A 24,875-nucleotide genomic window follows, 5' to 3' on the forward strand; every position below is an offset into this window, starting at 1 on the left:
GTTTCTCATCTTTCTGAAATGGTCTGTATCCTTTCTGAGCGTCATTAACAGTGTCAAATACTGAACACACCAAACCACTTGTTGAATCAGAGAGGGAGGAGCACTTATGTCAGAAACCCTGCAGCTGGGAACAAATCACCTTCTTTCAATTGCAATCCTGTTGCTGCAGTGATCCTCTAGAACAAGTAATAGCTATAGGCTGCTTACAAATTTTGCATGTCTCTGACAACAGCTATTAAGTGTAACAAACAAAGATGATCAAAGAGTCTGAGCTGACACCATAAAATTCTGTTTTTCTGCCTAAAACACAGATTTATCCTCACTTGTCTGCTCATCTGGAAGATAAAGGTGAGGTGGGAGCTGAAACAAGCAGTTCTTCACAGAACACTGTAAGCAACCCTTTTTCCAGGTGTGGTCTCACCAAACCACTGCTAAGAATGTGCCATCCCACATATGCAAGCTTCTGGGGACTGACAGGGAAACTGTGGGAATGATGACTAACTCCTTGTTTTGAGACCATGCTAAACCAGGTCAGTGACAACAAGATGTCTGAGGCCAAAAAGTGGTGGGTTTTTTCTTGCAGGAAATTCTTTGCATGGCCTCAAATGTGCTTCCAATGGTGTCTGAACATCTGACCCCTTGGGAAAACTGCTGGTTTGCTCTCCACTGAGGCTGTGGGGCTTTGCATGACTGCAAGGATCAAACCTTACTTCTTAAATTTGCTTTTTAATCCTGAACACGTAACAGATTAGAACCATCACAAACCCTTACAGGTCAGAGGAAGTCAACATTGTTACCATTTGGGTTCAGATATGGCTGTACTGTTACTACACAAAAGGTGATCTCCACGTAAAACAGGTATTTCTGCAATCATAAACTCCATCACTTGAACTAGAAGAAGTCTGTAATAAAATTAAACACCCAGGTATCTAAGTGCTCTATACCACAGAGCTACCTACACCCTTCAACAAAGATGTTTAACATATGGATCAACATGTTTTTCCAGACCAAAAGAACAGGAATTTAGGTTAATTTAATAGAAAAAATAAAATATGGAATAACATTGATTTTGGCCAGTATCAATTACAACAGAACTACCCTATTTTACAAATACCAACTGAACATTTTACACATGTACAGTATTTTTTTCAGTAAAAATGGATTTTGTTAAAACAATGTCAGTTTTTCTTAAAGAAAACAAAGTTATTAATTTCTTCTCTATTATAGTGTTAGAGACATTTGTAAGTATCCAAACAGATTCTTTACAATCCATTACATAATTAAATCTCAATAGTGAATATATATTTATATATAACATATATAATATTAACTTAAACTTTGAAAGCATTATGTTCTATTTAAACACGTTATACTGAGAAATGAGGCAGTAACAGACTAGTAGTTAAACTTACAGAAATTTGAATGTTTATCAGAAAATTTGTAATGGGCACCAAAGGAGCTTGACTGCACTCTGTCATACTGAACCAGGCTGAAATAGTTTATCTGCTCTCTGCTAAAGAGGACAGTAACTCTAAAGGTTTGAATTAGTCTGTTTGACATCCACAGTCATTTTTGATCCCCTTTATTTTCCAGGATTTACGTGCTTGAACAGCTGAAATCCATTTTGTTTGTATGTCCTGGAAAACTAACTGAGAAAGACACTTGCATGTTTTAAGTATTATCCCCAGTAAACAGTATCTTTGAAGTTCAATTTTCCATTTTCTGTGAAATGCCTGTTTTTTGAATAGTATGTTGAGTGAAGCTGAAGAAGACAAATTAAACAGAAATTTTTACTGGCAGCCACGTGCCTGGGTATAAAAAGAGTGAGGCTGGGGCCACTTCTCTTATTACTCAGGACCATTTTACAGTGAGGTAACTCCACTTGACTTAGCAGGACTATTCCTGCTGAAATTTCTATGAGCAGTTAAAAGCAGATTCAGGCCCATCACGGCTCCAAGAGAACCACTGATTTATTGCCCTATAAGCAATTTTTCCTAGAGGTGTATTTGGCACAATTATAAATCCAGTCCTGTAAACACATCCTGTCGTATATAGTCACACTGGCATTTACATATGGGCACTATGAAATAGTTCCACATATCTGTATGATAATATCCCCTTTTTAAATGAACATTACAAGACAACAATAATTTATGAATACTTCTTACATGTTAGCAATGTTTTCCAACTTCTGAGCATATACATTACTCTCACTTATGCAGATCAAGAGAAGTAGTATATTCTAAATTTGTCTGCTACAGGAACAACGGGTTTCTTATGTTTATTTGAAATAGCTTTGACAATTTAAAAAAATAAAATAAAAATCCTAGCATATCTGTTAATAAGCCACCTGTCTAAAAATGTAATCTAAATGACCAAAACCACATTTTGGGCAAACATATATACATACTGAATGTGATACAAAAAATAGCATACAGCAGAGGAAGTAAGAAAGAAATGTGTGCAGAAATGTTTACTTTCCATTTTTAAAAATAGTGTTACAAAAGGGGCAGAACTTAGTCCTGCACTAATGATGTTTCTGATCCCCTCAGGAACTCAAGTTCCCCCTGTCAATACATACAGCACAAAAAAAGACTAATGCAAATTTTTTTGTATTGTTTAGTTTTAATCCATGTAAACTTGTGTTGTATTCTTGAAACACTCTTTAAACATCTTGAAGTGGAAAGAAGCAGGAAAGAAGGGAAGAAAAAGAACCTTCAAAAAACAGGAATAATCCTAAGGTTGACAGGAAATCAAATCAAGAGTTAAATGTTAATTTTGGCATCAAATGCTTTGGTCACACAATACTGACTCTGTGATCCTGGATGCTCAGCTCTAGACACCCAGTTATGAAAGGTAGGCGTGTTGTAGTTTTTCCATTTAAGTTCCAACAAACAGTTCACCATCTCCCCAGACAAAGAGGGGGGAGAGGGAGAAAGAAGGTGGCTTGCTTTCTTTTTCTTTTTTTTTTTTTTTTTAAATTTTTTTTAATTTTTTTTTTTTTTTTCCTTTTTCAGTAATACGGATTAATCTGTAAGTCTACAGGAGGAGGAGAATGCTGGGAGGTGTCAGTTCACCCCTTTTGTTTACATGTTCTGCAACACAATTGCTGAAGCACTTTCCTCTGGCAGAGATTGTTCTTTTTCACCAGCATACAGAATCCTCCCTCGGCCCAGGACTCTTCCGTGGCTTCCAGAGGGTAGCAGCAAGAGAAGGAGGGGAGGTTGAAGGTTTGGAGAGCACGGCGTGTACAATGGAGGAAGGTTTAATTGGTCAGACATGCAGATTTGGTTGAAGAGACCATTCAGGAGCAGGTAGCAAGTAGGAAATTTGGTCCATCAAGAGGAATTTCAGTCAACAGGATTTTTTTTTTTTTTTTTCAGGAAGAGATATTGTGTGGTCCAACAGGGAATGATTGGTATCCATTTATGAAAAGGAAAAAAAGATTAGAAAGAGAATAATTAGAACACAGTGATATTCACAGCAAAGGAATTTGCTCTCAATTTTTATGAATGAAAAGTATAAAATAATCAAACCACAGAAAAAGAATAAAACATTCTCAACAGAAATGCAAATCCTGTAGAGTGACCTGACTGTAAGGCATTGAAATGAGACCATCTCTGCTTTTGTAAATTAACAGAAAAAAAAAAAAAAAAGCCCAAACTCTCCTGGCCTTTCCATGTTACCCTAGACTGCTGAGAACACATGGTGCACTGCAACTGCCTGGAGCCTTGCACATCCACGTGCTGCCCTTCCAAGGGAACTGCACTTGGAAGAATGGTGGTGCCACTACTGAGATGGGGCGTGCTCACCCTCGGGAACTATGGTGTGTGTGTTGAGGCTGCACATGCACCAATGAGATGGATTTACTCAGCCATATATAAAAGACCAAATTGGTACCTCAAACGCTTGCATTGCAGAAACCAATTGCAATACCATATTAGCATTACACTTCTTAATTTGTCTATCTACATCTGTCCTCTTCTGTACTTGCTTTAGACAATAACTCTTCCAATGTCCAGACAGAAGAGGGCTCATCACTAGCTTACCAGTATCTGCAATGTAAACAATGAACATGATACTTTTTGAAATTTGGAAGCCTATATTCCAAGAAGAAGTGCAAAGGTTCACAGGAATAAGACTCAAACCTGTACTCTTTCTTTTTTCTTTTTTAAGTCTTCTTTAACTCTTAGTAAATCCAGTGGAAATAAGTTGGACCCAAGAGTCACTGTTAGCTTCTACTATATCTGATGTCGGGTATCTTCCCAGACTTTGTTCTGATATTTTCCAGTTGGATTGCACTTGTTGGGCTCTATTTGAAAGTAATTCACATGGTAACATTTTTAGGGAAGCACAGTGTTATCTAAGTGTCTCTGTAATTGTGACATTTAAAAGGAATTAATATTAATGAATAGTTAAGCCAATCATATGCAATAAGAAGGCTATCTTGGTTGCATACTGGATTTGGAGGAAGTTCAAATCTCCACCCTAAATAGTATTTCAGAATCCTTTTTTTTTTCACTACTCTTTCAAGCAAGTCAAAAAAATCCTGTGGGTGCTTTAAATAATTTTTTACTTACCAGCATTTTCATAGTTTAAAATGGTAAGACAGATAAATGTAATTCTATTAATAGTATTCTAGGGTCCTCATATAAAAATCTGTTGAAACCAATGGCTTTTGAACAAGAGCTAAGGAAGGAAAAGTAGGTTGTTGGCAAGGGGAAAAATTACTTTAGGAAAATTCAGGTAAAATGAATGTGACAAACCTTGCTAAGACATGCAAATGTAAATTTCTCCTTTTCATACACCTGAGCAATTTAAAAAGTAATGCAGACCTTACTTAAGAAGAAAAGCAGCCAAACCCAACCCAATACATATAAAAGAAGAAGCTGTAAATGATGAAATGGATCTTTTCAGAGACTGGCACTCACCATCCTTGCACACTGTTCCAATGACACAGACACCAGTGTCTAGGTTATACCCATTTGGACAGCTCGTACAGTTTCTGTCTCCTTGGCCACTGCAATCCAAACAGCTGGCATCACACCTGGAAGACAATGGCAGGAGTTGGTCTTCTGGCCTCACCAAATGCAAGACTTCAGAGGAGACCTCCTCTGCATTGCAAAGGATTTGCTTGTTCTTTCTAAAGGTACAAGGTACTGTAATACTATTACTACTGATTATGATAATGCTTGACTACCCCTGCAACTCAGTCCTGCTTCTTTCCATCAGCTTCTATTGCAGAGTTTTCACTACACAGCTGCATTATTCTAGTGCATTGGAACTATGCATACATAATCAGCAAAAGTATCAAGCTGATGGTGCATACATGTGCCAGAAAGGCATGAACTAAAGCTACAGGACAGAAATGACTGACCAGTCCCTTCATCACCCATCTCACTCCCTCATCTTTTGTATTGATTGTCTTTTTATATGGAATCCACTGAAACACACAGTGTTTCATGCCCTGAACTTGGATCTGAGTCAATAATAAATGGTTCCAAAGGGCAACAAATGATACTTGTTTAACAAAGTATGGAATACAAAAAATGTTCTTTGCACAGCACTACTTTGCCCAAGATTTATCCAGTCATTTGTACACTTGAGTCAGATAAGATATTCTGGACAGTAGTTTAGAATACTGCAGTGAAAAAACCCATAGTTTGATTATTTTTGTTTGCTATTAAGAAGTGCAGATCCTCTGTCAGATTTGTAAATTTTACACTTTTATGCAAATCTACTTACATGCTCACTACAGGCTGTTTTAAAGTGAAAATCACACACAAATAAAAAAAAAAAAAGTTTTATAGGACCTGTATGAATATAAATCATATAACAATAATAGTAATAAAAATTGTAATAATAATGGTAATAATAACAATAATAATATCAATAACAATAAGAATAATAATATTTTCCTTCATTTACTTAGCATTAAGTATTTTTTGTATGTTTTGAAGTCAGTAATGTTTCATCTTCTAACTAGTATGATCATTTCCAACACAGTAACTGCTAATATACAGCCAAATATCAGATACATCAGCCAGTGATCATACCTTTTGCAGCTTTTGTATCCACTTTCAGTGGAGTGATCAAGGTAATAACCACTACTACAGGACTGCACACATCTTCCATCTTCCATAAAGTAACCCTGTGTGCAGTTTATACAGGCATCTATCCCAGCACCTTAGTCCAAAGAGAAATTGTTAGAAGGTAGGTACATTGTTAAAATAAATAATTACATCATTTCAGTGTATCTTTTTCTGAAATAAATGACTGCAGTTCTAAAGCTCCCACAAAATCTACCAGTTATTATTCCATCCTGGGAAGAAAACGGAAGGCATTACTGGAAGCTGTAGTAAGTTCTACTAAAATAAAAAATAAATTGGAAAAAAAGAAACAAAGAAAAAACTGGAAGAATATATGAACTCTTTCAATTAAAAACCTAGATTTCTACGCTATCTGAAAGAAGTTTGCCATACTTAAAATGTAATTAAAAGCTACTAAGAGGATGAAGGATTCACATGTAAACAATCATGTTATACTGTAACTGTGATATAGTGGAATAAAATCAGAGGTAAAATCATACAGTAATGAAAATTATGCAGATAAATGTCAGTGGGGTACCTGCACAGGCTGCACAGGAACGGTGGCATGGTTCACATTCTCTGCCATTATGGTATTTTCCTTCTTCACAGCGGACTGCACATCTGGTGCCATGCAAACTATTGTAAAAAGGAAAAACAAAGCACAGGACAGGTAATGGCAGCAGAGGACAAGAAGCTTGTGCAGAATCCAGTCATTCTCTTTTAATCAAAGAGCAACCCATATATTATAACTCATCAGCTTCCTTCACTGGCCAAATTCCATAAATTTAAAGACACTAGCCACTTAAAGAGGGAATGCAAAGCAGTTTTACCCATGGTGAAGTAAAGAAGCTGTTTACAAACTCTTTCTAAATGCTACCAAGTAATAGGGGACAGACAAAAAATTAACAATGACAAGCAGCACTAAAAATTGAGGCATATAAAATGCAATTATTCATGAGGAATTTGGCATGGGGTCAGCATTAAAAAAAATGCTAAGAGACTTGTCAACTGAATGTCAGTTCTGTGGGGCTTGTGAGATTTGCTGAAATTACAGATGGAGGTACTCTGCCTGCAGGCACTTTTGAGAGAGCACAAAAATGTAAGTAACAGAGGAAAAGAAATAGTATAAAGAGTCATATTTTCACGTATTCCTTAACATAGCTATTTATTGCTTTCATGTTATATGGTGCCTATAGCAGTTTGTTGGGGGTTTGGGATTTGTCTATTTGTTGGTTTGAAATTATTTTTTTAAACTAGGACTTCTCTGGCTTGTTTACCATCTCCTGTGGAACCTCAAGACTCATCCAATTTAACATTTTCTCTAAAAATGGTCATCTGCTCTGGGGTTTCCCACTCTGGGTGCTAACCATGTTTTTACAGATTGGATCCAGCAACACCCAGGTAAGTTCAGCCCCACCAAAAATTTTCAGGAGTCCCAGTTTTTTCAGTTCCAGTTTAGAAAATAAACTAGCAATTCAACAAAACTTCACAACCCCTGCTTTTCTCTTGTTTTTCCTCAATGACACACCTCAAAGAGCTTTGCAATGGACATAGCATTATCGTGTTATTACAGATGGGAAAATAATTTGTCCAAGTTTATTTAATGGGCCAGTAATGGAGTAAATCTGGAATCCAGGTCTCTCAAGACCCACTCAAGTAAGACCCTGCTCACTGATACCTCTGCCAAGAAAATGCAGAAAGTATGGAACAGTTATGGAATATGAAATGCATGTCCTGAAAGGCTCCATTTATTTGCTATACCCACACATTTTAAAAAATGATGACTCTCCATTTGCTAAAATTGCACAAGAAAATATGAAGGTTAGGTTTAAATTTTTTTTTTAATATTTCAATTTCAGTAAAGGAATCCAGCTACTGATGTTCTAGAAGGAAATGTTCAGCTTTTACTAAGAGATGAAAATCCACTTTAATGGCACATGAAACCTCAGTGTTAAACCATAACACAATACTTGTATTCAAAAGAATGCCTACAGATACTGAATACTGACTTCATATTTTTTGTGGCACTAAGCCAGCATACAGTCTGTCATGAATATTATAAGATTTTTGACCCTTGCTACTTGTATCAAAAGGTCATTCTTTATAAAGGAGCTTTGAATGTGTATTGCTGCTTTGTATGTTTTACCTATAATTTTTAAGAATAATTAAGTTCCCCTCTGAATGAAAAAATCTCCCCTGCTGTTTAAAATAGATGATCACTGTACTGTAATAGAATTGAGCCTCAGGTACTTGAGGTAAGTGAATGACTGGATACATGAAGAAATGAAAGATAAGAAAATAGTTTCTAACTACCACATGAATGAATTAGAGAAAGTAATATGATACATTAGCTCTACTTCTAAAATTATCCTGACATACTGTAGGTCAAAAACTGAAGAAGCCAGCTTGCCACACAAATGTGGCCATTACCTCAAATGAAAGGCCTTCTAAAAATCTGCTGTCAGCCAAATTGGCACACAGGATCACTATTACAGACTAAACAATGTTGAAACAGATGAAATGAGAGCCATGCAAGGTTAAAGAGCTATCTGATGTTCTTCATTGTGTATCTACAGCCCTGTCTACCTCTTCAGACACTATGCTTAGAGACATACATAATTTCCTTACCTTAGGCCATGTCTGCATTCTGTGCAGGTTTGGAATTCAACACAGGTCTTGCAGTTTTCACTGCATTTTCGACAAACAATTTTATCTACAAGAGAAAAAAAGAAAACAGCCCACAAAAGCTTGGTCAGTTTTGTTTGATAAAATTGTATGAATATATTATTGCGTGACTTACTACTTTCTAGTTTGACATCAACATCAAACTAGACCAAAACACTGAAATTCTGCCCATCATTAGCTTTTTCCATCAAATATTGAATGGTCTACAATATTTCCATACATTTGAAGTTACAGTTGCACCATGAGAAAAATATGTTTTAATGCCATTAAAATTTTTCATAAACATTTAAAATTTACACTCATTATTTATAATATGTACTTAAGTCACCTTCTCACATAGCAGTGACATGCACTAATGATTGCCACGTGTTCTGGAGACTGTCCTGCAATCTTACCCTTTTCATGCAAGCAGTCCTGTCTTCCTGATTTGGTGCTAAAAGACACATCTGCATCAACAGATCTGCTGATAACATAGTAAATACATAAATTATTTAACAACTGTCTTTCTATCTCTAGAGATCCCTTCTTTAGGAAATGTCTCTCTCTATTCAGCCCTGCTGTCTTTATGTCTTTTCTATGCAGTGACATATATCCTTCAGAGAAGAAAATTTTATTTCCCCATTTAATCCTAAATTTTCCTTTATCCATCTTAATTTGTATGGAAAAGAGTTCTCTTTACTGTAGTTCTCACACAATGAACATGGAAAAATTCAAGTAGGACCTGTTTTTACTAATTCTCAAAAACAAACACACAGCTTCATGCTGGAGAAAGCAGAAGGTTAGGTACCTAGATGAACAAAGCTCCTGAGAATATATTTCACTTCTAAGAAGTGTCTAAAGATAACAAAAGTCACTGTAGTTTTAAGCATGTTTGAACATTTAAGCATTTTTACTAGCCAGAGTGGGAAATTAGACATGGACAATCCCCTTGGCAATCAAAGGAAGCTGAATGCAGGTACCTATCATGGCTTTGGATGGATTACTGCTCCTGGGAAGTAACACCACTCTGGATGTGCTTAGGTCTGTCAGCACCATTATTTGTAACCATGTTACACCTGAAGAGCCTGTTTTAACTAGAGCTCTGGTTCATTGGCCATGGCCAGGGGCTCAGCTCTCACTTATGGTGCTGTGTAGTCTGGCTGAATGGGGAGTCATGGTCAGAATGGGTGCTGTCTGTCCCTTTCCCAAGTAGTGATAACCTTTTCTGTCCTTCAGCTGACTTGCTCCTGAACTGCCCTGGTTCTGCTACTGCTACTCCAGCTGAATAGACAGCCTGCAAATAAGTACACTTTTTAAAATAAAGGAAGATGAGTCAGGACATTCTGGAACACACCTGGCAAAAATTTAATAAAAGGAATAGGATAAGAGAGCAACATACACTTTTCCTGCCCATGAGCATTCCAGCAACCTCCCCACATCACATTGTGTAGCCCACAGTACAAAACCAACATGAAATACTAACTCTTATCCAGGTAAAACCCATCAGGGCAGGAGGTAATACAGCTATTGGTTACTTCATTCAGGTAGTAGCCAGATTTACAGGTCATGCACTGGTCATTATGGCCTCCAACACACGTTTCACAATTGGGTGAGCATTTTTTACATCGTTTCTTGTCTGCATTGTAGTGACCAGGTGGGCAGGTCGAAACACAGATCCTGCAGACAGCAGGGAAGAGAAGGCAGAATTGTTAATGAAATAACCTGCCACCACATTCCTGGACCATGACTGCAAAGCAGAAGTATTTCTCAGCATTGCTGCTTTTCTAATGACCACGTGTTTACTAACAAATAACCCTTCAAAGCACTGCATTAAGCTGACTCTCTTGCATTTGTGTCCCTACACATGCTATCTCACCAGCAAATGTCTTGTCAGACAGTCTACAGCATAATTTTTTCAGTAAAATCTCCCTATCTTGTTCACTTAATCACATCCTCTGTAGTAGCTAGAAATACATATATATATATACAGAGAAAGCTTCTTATGGAAAAAAAAAAGAAAAAAAAAGAGGTGAGGATATAATCAGAAAAGGGTTTTCAAAGCTGCATTTTTAATCCTGATTAGCTAGGGCTTGGGGGTTTTTTTAACTCGAAAGAAAATTTTTCAAAATCGGGGAAAATGAATTATCCATGACTGCAATGAAGAGAAGAAAAAAGTTAAGATATATATAAGAAATCAATGAAGTAAAGTCTTTTTTTCTTTCTCTTACCTTGTGTTGTTTTTAGATTTGTAGTAATAGTGCAGACAGTCAGTGCAATGATCTGGTCCTGGCCCATCACACCCTACTTTACTGCATTCTGCATTGCATGGACCTGTAATAAAAACAGAATGCAGAGGGGGAAAGCAATTAAAACTCTTCTTTCAAGGAACACCTTAAAACAAAGTATTTTATTGCAGTGTGAAATTACTCTGTTTCCCTGTGTTGAGTACTAGACCTAGCTCAGATTGTTACCTGCACTGTGAGCTCAAGATGAGATCTGGGTAGCAGAAGCTCCAGGCAAGAGGCTGTGCAGACCCTTTGCATAAAAAACAACACAGGACCTATGTCACCAGCCAGGTGACTGGACATGCAGAGACACAGCAAGAGCCAAAGCCCCTGAGACTTCCATGCACTTAAACTGTAAGGGTATAAAAACCCAAGGTTTCCCTTGTGCAGGGTCTCCCCACAGAGGCACTCAGCTCAAGCTGTTATTTTTAAATTCTGTTATGCACCAAGATTAAGGATTGGGAAGTCTGAGACTGCTATAGGAAAACTAGAGTAGAGCTAGTGAGGAGACCTGGTCTGATTGTGTGAGTGTGGGGGGTGTAGCTGTGAAGGGGCCATGGTCCCAGCTCAGGTGTTGAGAGTATGACTGCCAGAGAGGCTCCTTGATGGTTGGACTGGCAGGTTTCATGAATACCTGCTTGATTTGAATTTAAAAATTCAGAAAAAAAGGCAAGCTTTTTAAACAAGTATGGCATCCTTGTTTCATTTGGAAATGTGCAAAGACTTCTATAATTCATTATTAGGAATGATTAACAAAATAACGTACAAAAAGAAGGACAACATAAAAGATGAATATCATGCTCAGTGGCTACTCTGGTTCCTGAGTGGGTATCAACTGGTCCAAGTGGCTACCATGACCCAATGAACCAAACACCAGTGTCCTCATGTTTTCTGCTGCTACATGCTACAAAAATCTCAGTTAGTACTTGCTGATTCCCAAGTCTTCCATCTCAGCTGCACTCATGCTAGGCTTGATAATAATGCTTGTGGATCTGTTCCAACTTAAGATATTCTATGATTTTGCTCTTTCAATTTTCAATAAGATCCTTCTTGCCATGGGAGGAGAGAAGCATCAAGTCTTGCCTTCATGCAAGTGAACAATGAGTGTGGGTGAAGTTAAAACTTTCAGGATCACTGCTTTCTCCTGAATGAAATGTGTTTGGTTTGCCTTTTATAAAAACTAAAGATAATGCCCTTTACAGCAGAGATAGTAGTGTTTCATTACCTACCAAAACAAGGAGTTCCGTAGCTGTCCATCTAAAATAGAGACTGCGACTGACATGCTATGAAAGGAGAATGGAATAACAGAAAATACTAAATTGAACTTTGTCCTCCTTTTTGCTGGCCAGAGATATACTTCAGATTCATCACATGGTACTGCTAATGGTGGATTACATGTAAGAAACTGCCAACTTGACTTGTTTTGCAGTGCCAAAAATCTAGCTCTACTAACGTCTAATGACAAGGTTGAAAAGCTTCTACAGGGATCAGGGAACACAGACATAGAAGATAATGTTCTTCTCATAGATACAGGCATAAGTATATATAGATTTATATGCTTATTTGCAAAATAGTGCATTCTTCATAGCATGTTAAGTGTACCTTAAAAATATATAACTCTAGCATGCAAACTCAAACACATAACTTTCAATTACGAAACAAACACTTCTCATCTTCGGTGAAAATGTTCACTGAACATTTTACATATGCAGATTCTCAGGTCATCCTTAAAGCCATTAAGGGTTCAGTAAATGCACAAACAGAGTAAACCAATGTACACACCTGAATAGTCATCTGTTGTGTAATCTTCTGTAGGGTCCTCAACTGGACTAGAGCGCACTCTTTCCACTTTGGAAAAATCATTTCTTGGCGAGTAAGGCTGGATGGATGTTCCATAGAGTACTAAGGACCACTCTTTCAATTTGCCTGGAATTAAGTGTTATAAAGCTGTGTTCAGAACTACTTCTCTTCTCTGTGTCTTGCAAAAACATGTCACTTTTAAGCGAGTTGTTATGAGTAAGTATGGAAGACATTGCTTGTCAAGTAAGTGCAACAGTTGTTTTAATGTAAGCTGAGAAAGCATATTTTCTTCAATCAGACCTTTACATTGTATTTTGATTGCACTCCAATTTCTTGTAGGTCTAGCAAAGGTTTGCACCATGGGCCAAACAATATAAACAATAAACAAAACATCTGGGCATACAGTTATTTGGAATGTACATGGTACTGCATAAGGTGGTTTTGCTCTGGATTTGACTTCCCCCTCAGAACACTATTAATTGCACAGTAATTATTAATTGGGCTAAGTAGCTCAAATAATTAATTTCTTGGTAATTATTATTAATTAATTTACCTAAGTACCTCCATTCAGAATTCTGACTTGAGAAAGGGATTACATAAGAGTACCCTTCATTGACTTTTAGGACACAACTTCATGAACAAGTAACACCTTCTCTTAAAATATCCATGGAAGAACATCAGAGCCCCCCTCAAACCAGCATAATTTCTAATTTATTTGTGCCAGTTAATTGGCAGATATACCACTGTACTGCCTGCAATCATCACTAATATTTTATCCGCTTAATATTTGAGTGAAACAGAAAAAATTGTCCAGCCACCTGAAGCATTATCTGACTTCCTGGTAAATTTTTTGGGGAAGAATAAAGTGATAAAGCTGTATCAAGTCATCAGTTCATGCTGTCAGAATACAGACTGAACTTTCAGCCCCCACCTTTCTCACTATACTACCAGGTGAATAAATTTGGAGGAAGAGCAAAAGCACTCAGGCCTTAAATAATGCCTAAAATAAAGATGCTTAAAAACTACATCCCTGCTTGAAAATGTAACTTGACACTGCAACCTAAGTTTGGTGTCAGCCCATCATCTTGGTTATGTTTATCTGTGCTGGAATAGCTAGTTGTAAATGCCAAATTTTCATTAGAATAAAGAGAAATCAGAGAAGCAGGGAGAATTTGAATGACCCTGTTTTGGATGCTGTTCTGTGATTAAAACTCCTCATAAGGAGAATTATTTAATGAGAAATGTAATCCAGGCTTCCCAAGAAAATAATGTAGTTTACCTCATGTAAAATTGAATTCAAGCAATCTTCCTCTTCTCTCATTTTAATGATACTCAGTAACTTGAAATATTGTTCACTTGGACTTTTTCAATCAGCACAATCAAATTAATTTGACCTTTACAAGTGTTTTTCTGTATTTTCCCCAGTGTCATCTGGTAGCCTCCACATGACAAAGATAAGTATCTCTCTGCTTGTAAATGAACACTTCTAGCAGTAAGCAACAAGGGGCAAGTACACTACTTGACAGATCATAAACAAATTCTTTTAAATAGTTTATACTAGAGCTGAAGATAGGAATCTCTCTAATCTCTATGTATCTTGCCAATCCAATTTAATCTTTCTGAGACAAAAAATTCTACACTTCATATGAAACCTTCACTGCTCTATGCTCAAGTTTTTGAGTAGAAACTACAAACCAGAGACTATATCATGTGGCAGTTGTGTCACACAGTAGCATTCAACCTTTCATATCTGAATTATTACTTCCTTCAAAGAGACATTTGATCTTGATTTTAAAAACTAACTGCTGATGAATCTACCAGACCTGCCACCAAACTATTGGCTAATTACCTTGGCTGTGAAACTGGATATACCTTCAATTTGTCTTTTCCTAACCACAGATATGTAACTCTTAAAGATCCATTGGATTAAAAAGACCCAAATCATCTCTTTTCTTCCTCTAAAGATGTGGGAATCAAGCTACATCTCAATGTTCCTTAGACTGGTCCAGCTGTATCCTTAATGGCACTTTTCTTTTTAAAAAATGGGAGATAAATTTTAATCAGATATGCAGTCACCTCTACAGACCTTTCAAAGATACAGCTTCTTCATGTCCAGTCTCTCCCTTTTTTTTTGTGTTTTAAACCACTTCTAGAGCATACAAACATACATTGGATGCAATTTTAAAAAAGTATGTTTTGCTAAGTTATTCAGATCTTTTTGTCCTCATTTTTTATGAGCCAAAACTCACTGAACTTCCCAAATTTTTCTATTTCTCCCAGAACACCAGTAAGAGTATTTTCAAGAACTTACTACAAATGATCACAGGTAAAGATGCTCCTAAGGCAAAGCATATTGTATTTGGATTTTACACATACAGAAGATCACTGCAGGAAGGATTGTTATGCTGGACACATATAATAATGCAAAAAGGGAGCAAGTGGAGTAATGTAGATGTCAGGAGATCAGCTGCCTTTTAAGAATGGTTCAGTAAATAAGGAAGAGAAAAACTCATGTGACTTGCCAGCAAATAAATGAAGACTGCCTCAAGGTGGGTTTAATTTGCACAATGAAACTATTTCAATAACTAAGTATATATACTACGTGCACGCCTCTATAATGAATTAAAAAAAATGTGCACATTTAAGCCAAAATCTTTCTTTCCCCACTTTTGGCTAATTCCATCATTTAGCCTGGCTAGAATATTCCTTCCCCTGCTTGCATTTAGGATGTTTAACAAACATCCCATGTTGTATCTATAGAAGAAAGCATATATCACAATGTTTCAGAGCAAACATATCCACCTCCACAAACTCTATGGAATTAAATGTAGAAATCACATGCACTACTTTTATGAACTGGACTCTTAGTTTCTTTTCAGGTAACAGATGTGGTATACCTTGCCAATGCAGGGATATGATGACATGTTGGGTCTTTCTTTTTAATTTGAATACAGAAAAATGGCATCTTTTAATTTTAAGACCTTTCAACAGCTGAGCAAACACATGCATAGAACACAAACAGGAAACAGGCATGATGATGATATCACTGTGATAAACTGCAGGATATGGTGATAAACTGGAGAGGCACCATGAACTGGAGAGGCACCAGGCATAAATTATGTTTAAGCACCTTTTGTTTACTTCATGTTCTCTTCAGTGCAGAGACTAATCCCGATATGCCCAAACAGCTGAATTTATCCACCACTAACATATGGCAGGTACTTCCAAATCTTTTTGAACAGAAGAGTTACTGGACAGCTTTCATCAGAGGGCAACCACTTCTCTAGAAAGATGGGGGATACATTACTAGACAGTATACAATGAACCAGGATCCAAATTCACAACCACACTGCACCTTGTGAAAACCAAATGCACATAAAAACCAAACTAGTCTCAAGCAGTGTTTCACATTGTGGTTAAAATAAAGTAGAGGATAAGCTCTCCAGCAGGATTCTTTCATAGATCAGCTTCCTCCACACCCCTTAGTTTTGCAGACCTATTTTTTCCCAATCCCCTAGCCCTGCTGTGCCTTTTCTTCCTCAGTTGCATCTTTAAGCCTTAGTTATGATGGAGGAAAGGAGATCAGTTCCATTAGATTAGCTACTGTAGCACTGAGAGAGTATATAAAATGTATGAAATCAATAAACCTATACAACTATATATGTAGTTGTGTGCAGGAGTGTGCAGGAACCAGCCTTGAAGTGTAAAGCAGGAAATGTAGCAGGCCACTTTGAGACTGTCCTGGTGGTGTAAAAGGACTGTACAATATAGTTGGAGAGCTGCCCACATTAAAAGTTTGCAAAATGGCTCCATGCTATCTCTTTTTCAGTGCAAAGTGTCTGCCAGGGAAGAGAAGAGGGAAATAGCTGAAATGTGCTGCTCTTCACACCTGTGGGATGAACCAATGGGTTCTGGAACATGCAAAGGGGGAAGAGCTACCCTAACTTGTCCTTCACACCAGAGATGTTCCTGGATGTGTCAGGAATAACAAGTAAAATACTTGATTTTTGTCTCTTTTCAGTAACCTGAATAAAATTAAATTACTTATTTGATTCTTAATACCTCCCATCTGTCATATTCTAAAGCACTGAAAATTTAAAAAAACCACAAACACAAAACCTCCTCTTGAATCCCTGACCAGTTTTGCTTATACTCTATGGCTACTTTTCCAAACACCCTTTTTAGTGTACTGGAAACTTTGCTTTTTCATTTAGTGGTGCATTTAACATCATTTGGTTAAGAACCTTTCATGACTGGATAGCTATGGTGAGAAGCAATCAGTGGTGCTAAAGTGAAATTTAAAACACTGCCAGTGTTGGTGCTTCATTTCAGAGCTCTAGGGGAAGATAATAAAGATGTTCAAAATGCTGCACTTAAAGTTAGCCACATGATTATACAGCTAATATCTAAATAACACTGGCCATGGTGTAAAAAGTTACCAGAGCCTAGAAGATATTTTCTGCTCAGAAATTTTGAAAATCATATTTTATCTTGGTCCTCATTAGGGACTTATTAACCATATATTGTGTAAAAACTTTTCAAATTTTGGCTTATGATTGCCAGTTTACTAAGCCTAAAAACTAAAATCATGTTATGTAGACTAGTGAGTCAGGCAATAAGACAATAGATTTGTGGCTGGACAAAGAACCTTTTTTAAAAAGTTGAGATAGGTTATCAGAACATGACACAGCTAAAGCAGAGTGAAAATAAAGAATTAAAATTCTCATTCAATTCTATTAACAAATGATTGAGTGAGGCTGATCTATATGTTAATTTTTTTTGAGAGAAAATAAGCTAAAAAACTACAGAAATAAGTTCAGAATAAAAGTTGAACCATGTGTCTTAAAAGGTAAATAATAGTAAAAATGAAGAGTGCATTGATAAATTGAACTTAGAATAATGCTCTTTCCAGCTTCACACTAAAACCAGTGAGATGTTCCAGCTGTAAATAAAAGGTGGAAAACAGCCAAACAGCCCAAATAAATGTTAGAATCCTACCTGGAGTCTTGAAATTTCTCAGCTGAGATGGAGTGTCACAAATCTCCAAGATCCAATCACCTGCTGCTTTTTCACTCCAGCAGTGAGTAGTCATAAACTCCCAGTTTTTGAATCCTTCCATGGAATGATCAAATAGCCTAAAACAAATGATGACATTATTTTAAGGCAAACTTTTCTTTCCTGGGGAGCTATGCCTCCAAGTGTGCAAACTATTGAATAATATACTAATCAGACAGTTTGTTCATCTGTACCTTCACAAACATTATTCATTATGGTTTTCTCACTTGTATTTCAAGCACATTCAACAATTCTTTTTGCTTGATGGAAGAGAGTCTTTACATACCATCATGTTTTTATAATGAAAAAGAAAATGGCAAGCAAATCATTGCAAAAGTACCATAATTGCTATTACTATTTAAGAGGATTTGTGAGTCTTGGAAGAACTGCATATAATACAGAATTTCATAGGTTTAACAGCATGATGTAAATACAAATAAGTTGTAAGTTGGAAAATTTCAGTAACATTAATATTTTGCTTCAGATTGGAATAGTTAAAAGGGGTTTAAACTGAATAAAACCAATTAAGTTTGAAACAACTGGCTTCAATACATCACTTCTTGTGAGGAAGTAATTGAGACAATGGCCTCAATCCTAGAACAACAAAGTCATCACTCTCTTCAAACACTTCACAGAATTCAGTTTGGGTAAAACTGAGAGACTAATGGCATCTGATAGTTTCATCTAACCAATACCATAACCATAATTTAATTACTTATGATGTGAGTGAAGACATTAGAACTGAGGCCTGAATTATGATACCTTCTAGTATAGAGGGACCCATTTCAGATATTGAAATGTGATTGTGATTCCCTGTGAGAGGGGGAAGGAGGACCCTTCCTACCAGGAGATTAGACACAAGAGAATTTGCACTTTTATTTAGTGTTCACAGTGTGTTGCTTGGTACCCCAAAGCTATTGATGAGAAGAGCACTCAAAGTAGGACTGCTCCCTCCAATAAAATCACATGGCTCAACTTTAAAATATATATATATAACTATATATTCACATGTATGTAATTTTATATATTTGTGTATATATACACATAGAGATATGTATGCATGTCAGCATATATATACATATGTATGTGTGTGTAATATTTATCACTATTTTAATTTGATCTTTATGTGTGAAAACTCCACTGGTAATAGCTGTGACTAAATATTTTTAAAAGACAAGAATGTCTACAGTAGAAAATCCAGTTAATTGAAAATGCTTTTCTATAAAACAGAGAAAAACCTAGCATTAGACAAAATAAGTGTTAAACTTGAATTCCTGTGAATCTGCTCTTTTCTAAGCTAGTTTCAAGCTTTATTCTCAAAAGTTCAGCAAACAGGAAAACAGGATACTTGTGTAGGTACATTCCTGTTAAAAACTGCCACACTGGTTAGGAATGAAATGCCCTAGTTCTTGCTGGAAGCTTTGGTCAGTCTGTATCCTACACTTCTTGCAATGGAAAATGTTTGGACCTACATGACTGGTGCACTTTAGAGAGCTCAGCCAAAACCTGATTTTTGTGCTCTCATTTCAAACATAAAATCACAGAATCATGAGTATCTTGAATTGGGAAGGATCACCAAAATCCAACTCCTGGTGCTAGGAAGGACAGGAATCACACCAAGAATCACACCAAGAATTACACCATGAATTACACCAAGAATTACACCAAGAATTACAACATGTCTCTGAGAGCACTGTCCAAACAACTCTTGACTCTATCAGCTTGGTTCTGTGACTGCTTCCCTGGGCAGCCTGTTCCATTAACAAGAATTTGCACGCAAGCATGCTCAATTTAATGTAGATTAATGTAGATTATTTCCAACTGTTGCTCAAATTGCCATACTGTTGTTTTCTGATAGCTAATGTATTACTTTCTAAACATGCTTTCAATGCAACAAGGCACCAGTATTTATCTTTGCCATTGTAGCAACTAAATTATATAGTATTATACAAGTACTGTGCAATTATAAGTTTTGTATTCACTGAGCTCCTATATACATACATTAGAAACATGAGTTTCTCTTTATTTTTACTATAATTAGTCTGATATTTCCCATAGTGCTTTTTATATAACTATGTGTGTCTTGTCTTGAAATTATGAATTGCTGTTGGATTTCCATTTAAATAATTATCTTAAGTAATTTTGAGTGGCACAGACAAAAATCCCACATACCGTGTTTTTAAAAACTGTTACCTAAAATATGCTGTGATTGGAACTGCAAGAAGGAGACTGCAATGGGGAAAATCTGGTAATGTTATTTCTGAAAAAAATGGCTATTTTTAAAAAAAAATACTTCTTTGGGAAAGTTTTGAATTTTAAAACACAAAGTCTAAGCTGGAATCTTTAAATGTATGAACTGTGTTTCCACAAAAGTTTCTACAAATAAGTAAAAAAGCTACAGACAGGTCAAAAGAATAGTGAAAAACAAAGTAGAAACATACTGATTCCGAGCCTGTATGTATTTTGGACATACAAAATGCTTTGCTTTGTTTATGCACTAAACTCTCAAATCAAAGAACCCATGAGGCATTACAGGGATTTCACTTTGAGTGGGGTTAAATAAATGAATGAAATGATCAAATGTTGAGCTGTACATTCCTTATCCAAAAAGAAACACATAGGATCTTTTACGAAGCATGCAGACAATCCAGAATTTAATTTAGTAATTTGTCAGAATTTCTATCAAAGACACACTTATGACACGGATTGTCTTGGATTAATAAAATTTAGGACATGGTCTGATGCTAATTGACTATTACAGATTATTATAGACTAAAATACTTAAACAAGGTTACTAGAATAATCTGATAGTTTTTCATGACTGTGATCATACACCTGTACTCATGAATGTAATATGCTTTCAAACACCAAAGTTCTTAACAACATCTGAATTTTCAAAACTTATTTGCTAGCACAAGCACAAAGAATGCCAGTTCTGTTACTCAATTACTCAGGGGACCTTTCTTAGAAACAGACCACTCAACATGGAGTGGATGTGACTGCATGGCTGACTATACAATTATAAGCTGCTGCTTACAATGAATAGCTTTACATTAATAGAAGATTGCTCTTATCTTTCTGAGGAGTTTTGTGCCATACTCATCACATACCTTATGTTTGTCTAGATAAGCATATATGTTACACAGTGAAGAATAAAATGCTTATTTTTCTTAAAACAAATTCAAGAGTTTTGGTCTCTTCCACTGCCACCACTTCAGCCTAAAAATTGCATAATCTTTTTCTTCAAGAACATAATTTAAAGCAGAAATATTAATCTGTTATCAAAACTTTGCCCGAGGAAGGCAATTAGCCACTTTCTAATTGCATTAAAAAACCCAGCAAACAAGTGTGTCAGCTTTCCAGCAAAGAATCTTTAAATTCCTAAATGCTTGGAAATATTTGTTTCAATTTTGGATTCCACGTGAGAAAAGGTAGTGAAAGATTTGTTCAGCAACACCAGCATCACCTGTCATGAACAATAAGAAGCAAACACACAAAAGGAGCCTTTTTCTTTAGTTATCAAGATTATCAATCTTAAGCATTATCAATGTTTTCAGAGCCTGGAAACCTTGCACTAGCTATTGGCTGTGGATGCAGTGGAGTAGCTGGCAAGAGAGAGGAATTCCCTTCTCCAACAGCAGCAGTCTTGTTATGTTGTGCTCCAGACACAAACTGGCACCCTCATGGGCAAGTGGTCCTTCCCAAGATGAGTATCTGAAAGAGCTTTGGTCAGCTTTCTCCTTAAAGCAGCTCTTCTCCACAGGGTTGAATCACCAGCTCCCTGTGAGATGTAGCCCCTGAGAAACTGCAGACAGCTCAAACTGACTGAACCAAAGCTTCAGCCAGACCCTACTGCCCATCTGCACTGAAGTATTTGGGGAAAAAAAGAAATGGTCAGAGAACACACTAGGCATTTCAGAAGCTTTCCACCTCCATGTGGAAGATCACTTAAAATTTCTGGATGTGGAGCAAAGGAAAACATATTTAAAGTATCTGCATGCACACATTTTTTTTCCATGTTACATCTGGTTATCATAATTAGTTTTATGAAACAATGGATATCTCTGAACTATCATGATAAAGTTGTTTGGAGTAACATGAACAACAGTGTACAATGCCTGCCAGCCTGAAATAGTGGCTAGTATGGCAATCACCATCTTTAAAAAAGGAGAACTTGTCCCCAGGAACTACACACATCCACCTTACTTGCAGACATGTCAGGCTGAGGAGCTCCACACACTCCACTGGTCAGCTAGCTGCTCAGTAGTGGGATATCTATTCATCAATGCCCCAAAGTTAAAAAAAAAAAAGAAAAAAAATAATAAAATAAATAGCTAAAATGGATGAAACAAAACATAGAGAGTATGAGTTGGGAGAAATAGTTTTCCAAGAATTGTTTCACCCTGTAGACACAGTAAAAGCATAGGATTATTGTTACCTCATAGTGGACTTAAATTACTACCACCTCAGAGACCTTTTCAGTGGGACTCAGCATGATCAGCCCTCATGTTTCATCATGTTAGAATACATAAAATGTTAGTTTAGTTTTATATTAGAGTTTAACATTTAAGCTGCAAAAAAGATGCATGCCTATAAAGAAAGTTTTTCCTCTGCTTCAGATCACCAAGGCATTTTATGAAGCAAACAATTGAGTAAAATTAGATATGAACAACTTTGGTCTAAGAGTTCTGCAGGAGGATATTATTAAAATTTACTGATTGTCTAAGGTTTCATGGTAGGAAAAAGATGGTAATGAAAATACATTCTTTTGTTACTGAAGAGAAGTATTATTAATACCAGGGCCATATAAGCTTATGAAGCTAGTGGCCTGGAAAGTTGCCACCATGTGGCTGAAGTATTTCAGCTACGCAGTTCAAGTGGCAACAGCTGCATTAAATTTAAAGGGCAAGAATTAAATAAGCCATGACTTCAGTGGGACAGACAAATGAGCCCTAAGTTTGCTTCTCCTACTCCCTTTGTATCTATCTTCTCCTCTACAGCCTGTACTCAATGTTTGCTAGAACTGACCTTGGTATGTCTCAAAAAAACACTCAGAAACCCATGCTGCCAAATCCACTGGCCAATTGTTTTTGAAAAGGGGATACTGTTCCCCTTTGGACTTAACTCTAGCCTCATCCTCACACCAGCCAATACTCTTCGAGCCTGTATTTTCCTCTGCTGCAGTGCATCCAATGTAATCATGTTCAGTACTTTCCAAACAACAAAGCAGATGTTCCCTGTAATGTAGATTTTGAAGAATGCACATAAGGCTTAAACCAGTGACAGTGTTATCCACCAAATGCCTGCAAAGGAATTCACATCGTCTCTGACTAACAAGTTTTCTTACTGAAGTCATTTTAGGGGATGCCAACATTAAAGATAAAATATGCAGAAAAAAGGCCAAATATTGCCTTGAGGGACCTACTTGTCAATGCACCAGAAATTACACACAATGACTTTTCTTTCAGAATTGGTGGAAAAGTGCACATGTAAAATATACCTTCTGCACTTAAAAACATTTTACCAAGCAAACTTCAAATTAAACCCACATGAGTTTAAACTGTAAAGCAATGTGGTTTTCCCTGGTTTCAGTAAAAACAGCTGGTATTGCTGCTATTAATCCTGTACATGTGCATTAAAAAGTCTTGTATGTCTGAGAAAAACATCTCAGTCAGGTAGTAGCAATGTACAACAGTGCCTCTGGGCCCTTTGCCTATAGCAGAAAAACCAGACTATTTGCTGCCAATGTATCTCTGCATGCATGCTTACAGCTGAATGCATTATTCACTGATATTCAGTATTATTGATACTTTAAAAATCAAATGCCTCATAACTAATTTTTCATACTGCAGAATAACAACCATCCTATTTCAAGTTTTATTTTGCAACATGATGCTAAAACATATACATCAACAACACATGGCATACTCATAAATTCAAGAAATCACTACCTCTAAGCTGTATGACTTCTTAAAGCAAGGCCAAAAAAAGTGAGCCTTGAAACACCATTTGAGAAAGTATTGTGTTCATATCCCTCACTCTACCCTAAGAAAGGATTCATGAAGGCTCTAGGTATTTCCCACCTAGAATTTGCAGTATACACTTATTTCTAATATTAACAGCCCAGAGTTGTTTAGTAGGCCCTCAGCTCAATGTGATGGCAAGTAAGTATATTTCTGAAAGGGAAAGGGAATTTCTGGTGAGACTCTATGAGCTCTGTCATGAATAATTTGTTTTCTGGGAAGTGACACAACATGAGAAGGCCTTTCAGGTTTGTTTTCTGTTTAGTCTTCTGATACTACCAGATAAGAAAGAGCTGAACATCTCCATATTTTATTACGTATATTTGTATTCCCTTTCTCTACTGCACATACAGAGAATAATAACTTCTAAGGTGCAGAGGTTACAAAGACACTTTGTAAAAGTGCAAAAGACACTTCACAAAGATTGAATTGAATTTTGTACCTATTCCACACTCCAATCACCATCAGAGGTGAACCACGAATACTGGAATGTATTTCCCACTTGCTGTGAGTCAGCTGCAACACATGAAAGCCCAGAGCCAGAAGTTAGCTGTGTTAAGACCACTGGGTTTACACAAGATTGTTTTGTTTGGATACCTAGTTGGATGACTTTCAGGTTTTTTCATATTGAACTGAGGAAGAACTACTGCATGAAAATGGAAGAGAAAACTAAAGGATTTCTTCAACAAAAAAACAAAAGCCTGCTTCATAACTAATATGAGAAACCTGTCTTGCACTGGCTAGCAGAGGATAAATTCTTTGTTCAGTGCAGTAGTGCAGCAAGAAGATACAAATATATGTTCCTATGTGCTTTATCAGCAACCTATGACAGCACTCACAATGGAACACAGGAGATATTCTAGAGGACCCCAAACTTCCAGGACAACTTTCTCTCCTTTTGGTGAATTACTATCTACAGCTTGAAAAATATTTTTCAGTTTACCTTTTCTTTTTATTTA

The 24,875-nt window shown here is 36.6% G+C and overlaps 1 protein-coding gene across 2 annotated transcripts in view; it reads right to left on the reverse strand.

Annotated features, from left to right (window-relative positions):
* The window catches only part of PCSK5 (proprotein convertase subtilisin/kexin type 5), a 233,322-nt gene that overhangs the window by 54,589 nt on the left and 153,858 nt on the right, over positions 1 to 24,875 (reverse strand). Inside the window, exons 13-21 of one of the 2 annotated variants that reach the window (XM_056514815.1) lie at positions 17,837 to 17,973; positions 12,821 to 12,964; positions 10,982 to 11,084; positions 10,237 to 10,430; positions 8,718 to 8,802; positions 6,628 to 6,725; positions 6,057 to 6,186; positions 4,932 to 5,047; positions 1,015 to 3,189 (exon numbers count right to left, since the gene is read on the reverse strand). In XM_056514815.1, coding sequence (XP_056370790.1) covers positions 3,074 to 3,189; positions 4,932 to 5,047; positions 6,057 to 6,186; positions 6,628 to 6,725; positions 8,718 to 8,802; positions 10,237 to 10,430; positions 10,982 to 11,084; positions 12,821 to 12,964; positions 17,837 to 17,973 — 1,123 coding nt within the window. In that variant the 3' untranslated portion in view covers positions 1,015 to 3,073. Of the gene's footprint in view, positions 1 to 1,014; positions 3,190 to 4,931; positions 5,048 to 6,056; positions 6,187 to 6,627; positions 6,726 to 8,717; positions 8,803 to 10,236; positions 10,431 to 10,981; positions 11,085 to 12,820; positions 12,965 to 17,836; positions 17,974 to 24,875 lie in introns of those variants that run through there. The other variant, XM_056514814.1, reaches the window with a different exon arrangement.

The sequence above is a fragment of the Oenanthe melanoleuca genome, chromosome Z (assembly GCF_029582105.1).
Source record: "Oenanthe melanoleuca isolate GR-GAL-2019-014 chromosome Z, OMel1.0, whole genome shotgun sequence".
NCBI lineage: Eukaryota > Metazoa > Chordata > Aves > Passeriformes > Muscicapidae > Oenanthe > Oenanthe melanoleuca.